General features: G+C 39.4%; 1 protein-coding gene across 1 annotated transcript in view; it reads right to left on the reverse strand.

Annotated features, from left to right (window-relative positions):
- Naa25 (N(alpha)-acetyltransferase 25, NatB auxiliary subunit) overlaps positions 1-6,000 on the reverse strand; it is a 75,825-nt gene that overhangs the window by 18,660 nt on the left and 51,165 nt on the right. Inside the window, exons 14-15 of the mRNA XM_005403187.2 lie at positions 4,947-5,127; positions 3,544-3,643 (exon numbers count right to left, since the gene is read on the reverse strand). Coding sequence (XP_005403244.1) covers positions 3,544-3,643; positions 4,947-5,127 — 281 coding nt within the window. The remainder of the gene's footprint in view (positions 1-3,543; positions 3,644-4,946; positions 5,128-6,000) is intronic.

Below are 6,000 nucleotides of genomic sequence, written 5' to 3' on the forward strand. Positions count from 1 at the left end.
CTGAGTAATCTGCCCAGTAGAAAGTAGGCCAATAGTCAACAACATACCCTCTGATACACAGCCTCGCAGGGTTCATTTCAGGCCGCGGGATTGCGCCACGGGCGCTAATTCAACTGCATTCGATGCGGCTTTTAAACCCCCATGGGACACCTCGGCGAGCTGTTTGCCTGCAGTATCTGGAGAAATTAAAGACGGACGGACACAAGAAAATTAAAAAGATTACTTGTGATCCTGCAGGTTTAAAGAGGGACTATCTGAAAAAGCTCAAGTGTATTGCTAGCTTGATTAAGGACAGTGATAAGGCCCATCGAGAACAGGCCAGAACACTAACCACATATGCCTTTTCTATGGCCCCTTGGCTTAGAAAACACAGCAAGGTTTACTATCAGCCCTTGCAATAGGAACACACAGCTTGAAAAAGCTGCGAACACTTGATTCAGCCAATAATCAGGACAAAAATATGACTCTGGTAAATCCAGGTTTATAAACTACAGTTCCAAAACATGCTGTGATTTAAGAAAAGAACCCAGTCTTACCAAGCGTAGGGGCAGTTTTAATTTGAGTGGTCTATAGAACACCACTTTGTATAAAGCACAGTAGCTTCTAAAAAAGAAAACTAAGAGGCAGAAGTACAGACTTTAACAAACTAAAAGAGTAGCTGTAGTTCTCTGCTTGTCTTAGATAGTCCTCCTTAACACTGAAGTAAAGTACCCTGTAGAGCTGGACAAGGGCCAGGAAGTGACCAATAGCACAAAGGCAAGGGAAGTATTACTACCTGAGAGAACAGCCCCCTAATGGAACTGCAGGCAAAGCTGGAACCTACAGGCACATTACAGATTTTTCTTGAATGGAAGAATATGCTGTCCACACCTATTTCTACTCAATGATGCACCAATGAGGTTATTTAGATCCCACATGGAGTCCTGAAATGAACCCTGGTAACTGTAAAATTAGCAAAATACACAGACACCAGACCTCTAAGTAATGACCTTCACAAATACTCAAGAAAGAGATTTTAAAAGATTATTTTTAACAAAAAATATTTAAGTAACTACAAATATCTGATATGAAACGCTAGCTAGCATGGATTACCATACTGTAAAAAATCTATTCCAAAGTAAGATGATGGTAGGAAATGACCTATCAGAAAGAAAATCCCTGTATATACCTTCCACAGTAACTTTTAATCCTACAGCAAAAGACCTTCATATTAACCATGCTGGATTGTCTACCTAAGGACTAAGTGTTCTTTCAAAAAGTTAGTTGGGAAGTGAAATACATCAGCTGCCCAAGGGAAACAGAACGTGGAGCTCTGGCTTTGTAGACACATTTCTAAAACTACGAGGAAAAGGTTTCATATACACAGTGTGACACTACACAAGAACAACCAGCCTGATTCCCTCAGGAGACAGTCCACATAACCATCTCTGTTTCGTTATTTAAGAATGTAGGCATCAAGGTCAAGGACATTATTCTTGCTACACTGTACCTTTCTTTTTTCTCCAGACTCCTTATCTACTTTGGTGTCATTAAATTAGTTCCACCATAAATTGCTAGTAGAGTCCTAGCCCTGAATCAATAAAATACTATAATTTTATCAGGCTGAACATCACATATATTCAACTAAATCAGGCAAACCTGCTACACAGAATCAGCAACAAAACATCAAAGATATAAAAAAAAAACCTCACTGAGAATAACATACCCCCTCAAGTTCCTCTGCTTCTTTCTTTGTTACTAGTATAAAATAGCGTGCCTTTACTGACCAAATCATCGTGACTGATGCGGTTCTTTAAGAATGCTGGCTAACTGACGGCTGAGTGAAAACCAGCCATCAGATTGAAATGGTTCCATTATTATTCCCACCTCACAACTATCTGAGAAACAAAATTTTGTAAAAGATTCTTCAGTAAGTCAAATGTGCCTTTAAACTCTTTCTTCTAAACAGAAATGATAGCCAAAATTATGAGATTTGACAAACTTGATTATTCTGATTCTGAGTTAGTGGGACTCCTTGAAAACAGAAGGGCAAGCACAGGTAACCTGAGCACCCAGTGAGAACTACAACTTACCCCTCAACTGTCCACTCACACTAGATTTCAAAGCCTAATGTCCTAGAGATGCCGTCTGGCCTCTACAGCCAGGCCAGCATCATCGAAGCCATGTGCTCAGACGCTTATACCCACTTCCTTCTCTCCCTGATTAGAAGTTACATCACAAAATGGGATCTGAACAGAGATATCAACCACTGGTATCAAACTAATTAATAGTACACAGCTCATCATCTAAGCAGATAGCCACCCATCTTTCCAACTGCTCCCTATCCAACCCCCTAGGGCATGCCCTGAAGCTACAGAACATAATTATCAGAAGCTGAGAACAATAAACCTATATTCTAGTCTTCAGAAACTCCTTTTAACCTGCCTTCTATTTAATACACCTGAACTACATGGAGGATATTATCCATAACACTTATAGTTTGTTAAAAAAAAAACAAAAAACAAACCCTCAAGACTATTGCTAAGAAACATCCCAGATGACAGCTTCCTCGCCAAGTTACTAGTTGTTGCTAGACCATGAGAATGGAAAGCTACAGGCAGGTATCTGCCATGGTCAAATTCCAGGAAGTCAGTCTTTAAAATGTGTAAGAACCAAGTAGGCAGAGACTCACAAAAACCTCTGCCTGACCAAGTAAAAACCAAGTCTGCTTGCAGTGAAAAATATGGTGCAAATCCCATCCTTTCATTATGGCACTGAGCAACTCTCTTTTCTTGCTACTTTAAAAAAGGTACAACCTAATTCTCTTGAAATGTCCTTCAACCACTCAATTTCATAATTCTTTTTCTCTTTCTTAATTTTTTAAAAAATTCTTGAACCCAGGACCTTGCACATATTATATGAGTTTCACCACTGAGCTACACCCGTAGCCTCCCAGTAGATTACAGACAGGCATGTGCCACCATCCCCTCCCAGGCAATAAACTCTTATGGGATATTTCTTATACCTTGGAAAAAGTCTTAGAGATTGAAAGACAAATCATGGGCCTGGGATATACCTCAGTGGCATAAGCACTTGCCTGAGGTCATGAGTTCAATCCTGAGTACCAAAAAATATTTAAAAAAACAAAACAAACAAACAAAAAAAAACCTGGCCATGAAAGACAAATGTAACTGGTATTAACAGTTCTTAGTTTGATAAGACTCCATTTTAGTTGGGTGTGGTGGCATATGCCTGTGACCCCTGCATTTGGCAAACTGAGGCAGAAGGATCATTATGAGTTCAAGGCCAGCCTGGGCTACACAGCAAGACCCTGTCTCAAGTAACAATTAATAGATAAATAAAAATTCAGTTTTAAATGTAACTTTCCAACAATTATTAAACATATCCATATCCCTCCAAACCCAAGTATCTCCACCTCTAACAGCCTTGAACCATAAACTATGCCTAAGGCACTTGTTATACAGTACAGGGCCTCTCCACACATGCGCACTTTCTCATTTATGCCATCAGCAGGCATCATAGTAAAAACGGTTTTTCACTTACATCTTTCTGGTTGGAGTGGAAAAACCTGAGTGCGAAGTTACAGGACTGGGATGCAGCAGCATACTGACCTAGAGATTCGGCATATCGGGTCAAAAGATAACTGGGTTGGAAGGAAAGAAAAACATATGTTTTATTTACTCACATTTAATATTAAACACTACACTTCAAATTACTATGAAAAAGCAACAGCTAAGCATAAAGAAAAAGTTAATGTCCTGCCATTTAAAATAGTCTAGGGGCTGGGGATTTAGCTCAGCGGCACAGCGCCTGCCTGGCAAGCCTGAGGTTGTGAGTTCAATTCCTGGTACTGGAAAAAAACAAACAAACAAACAAATGAAAAATCCAGAAAATGAAGGGGATCAAGAGATGGATGGAAAGGGGAAGGAGGGAAAGGAAAACGGATGAAAAAAGGAAACTAAGATATATTATGTATATGTGCTAATTTCCCACAAGAAATGTAAACATTATGTACTATATACATGTACTAATAAAAAAGAAAGCAAAAGAAATCCTCTAGTTTGGAGAATCAAATCAAAAAAGAAAAACAATAATGGCAAAGTTCATCCTGTTCTGTGGGAAACCTAAAGTATTGTTTTGTTGTCTTTTTGAGACAGGGTCTCGCTATGCAGTTCAGGTTGGCCGTGAGCTCACTTTTGAACTTGCAACAATCCTCCTGCCTCAGCCTCCCAAGTGCTGGGATAACAGGCATGCACCACCACACCCAGCTGGAAAACCTAAAGTTGTATGCCACGTTTCTTTACACCTTGCCAATCAATGAAACACAAAGTTGTAACAGCACATAATGCTGTGTTCCTAAAACAACACCAGAGGGTTGCTAAACATAAAGAACATGTTCAGAACATAAAGAACATTTTCTTTATGTCCAGAAATGCTCAGAACATGTTCCTTATGTTCTGAACATAAAGAAAATGTTCTGAAATAATTACAAAAATAGCCAAAGCACAAATTCAGAAGGACATCTCAGGTCAATAAATGAAGCATATATGTCAGCCTCAACTGCAAGGCAAAACTTAAGACTTCAAAAATAATATGTGCTAAGAATAAAAGTTCAAAACATATACCTAGTTGGCTAGGGGTGTAGCTCATGGCATAGTACACTTAGGATGTGAGGTTCTGGGTTGAATCCCTCACACCTAAAAAAAAAGAGTATATACATAGCTGGTTGCTGTCCCTTGGAGAAAACTTTCTCACCATTTTGAAATTGTGCAGTTTAAAATAAACACAAAATGCTAGGAAATATAAACTCTGTTCTTTACAATGGATAACAGTTGATGATTTAATGTCAGAAACAACTGTACTGCTGAAATCTTAAAGTGAGAGAGTCCCATGACCCCCACCCTGGTGTGGCTAGCTAATCATTATTCAGAGTATATACTACCAACCCAATGGTGTCATGCTGGATATGCTTAGCATCAAGGCTGGAGTAAAGATCCACCACTGGTTCAAATGCACCCAACATACAGTAGATTCGAACAAGCAGCAATTTGAATTGAGCATTGGAGGGGCTATGGGTTAGTCCTTCTTCCAGCAGGGTCAGGGCCTGCCACACAGCAGTCTCGTCACCTAAAATCAAAATGTAGTACAGTATTATCTACTCATCTTGACAGCAAGTGAAGATTTATCAAAAGAAAAACCTACTGCCACCATCATGTCCTTATCCTATGAATGAATTTAGATGGCAGAAAACAAATTTTAGATAAACACTTGTAATCAAAATAGAGAACTGTCTAAATACACAGTCAGTTCTTAAACATGCCCTTTGTAAAAATGATGCAGTGGTCAGATCAAAATTTAAGTGGTCAGATCTTGTGAGGGGGAAGTTATAGAATTGCACAGAATCCTAGATCCTGGAATAGACAGACTGGAAAAACATTGGAGTCAATCACCCTTCATGGTATAGAATTTTCTTCACAAGACTCCAGAGAGGAGTCCCATTTTAGACACCATTTTTCTTTCATATGTAACTCTACTAACAGGACGTCGTACATGATACTTGAAAAATACTGTTCATTAATAATCAGTCAAACCAAGCGCCTGCCTGGCAAGCGCAAGGTCGTGAGTTCGGTTCCCGGTACCGGAGGAAAAAAAAAAAAAAAAAAATCAGTCAAACCAAAATGCTATGCTTTTCTGACAGCCTCCCAAATTATAAAAGGTTGCATGTATTAACAGTCCTAAAAATCAACTTGGCCATAAGGTCTAGCTAAAGAAAATAAGAAATGCAGACAAAACTTTATATATAGAAACATTCATTGTGCTGCCCAGTGATGGGAGGATGATTAAGAAAATGACAGTAGCTAGGTGTGGTGGTGCACACCTATAATCCCAGCACTCGGGAGGCTGAGGCAGGAGGATCACTGCAAGTTTGACATCAGCCAGGGCTACAAAGTGAGCTCAAAGCCAGCCTGAACTGCATAGTGAGACCCTATTTCAAAAAGA

The sequence above is a fragment of the Chinchilla lanigera genome, unplaced genomic scaffold (genome assembly GCF_000276665.1).
Source record: "Chinchilla lanigera isolate Chin_1 unplaced genomic scaffold, ChiLan1.0 scaffold00081, whole genome shotgun sequence".
NCBI lineage: Eukaryota > Metazoa > Chordata > Mammalia > Rodentia > Chinchillidae > Chinchilla > Chinchilla lanigera.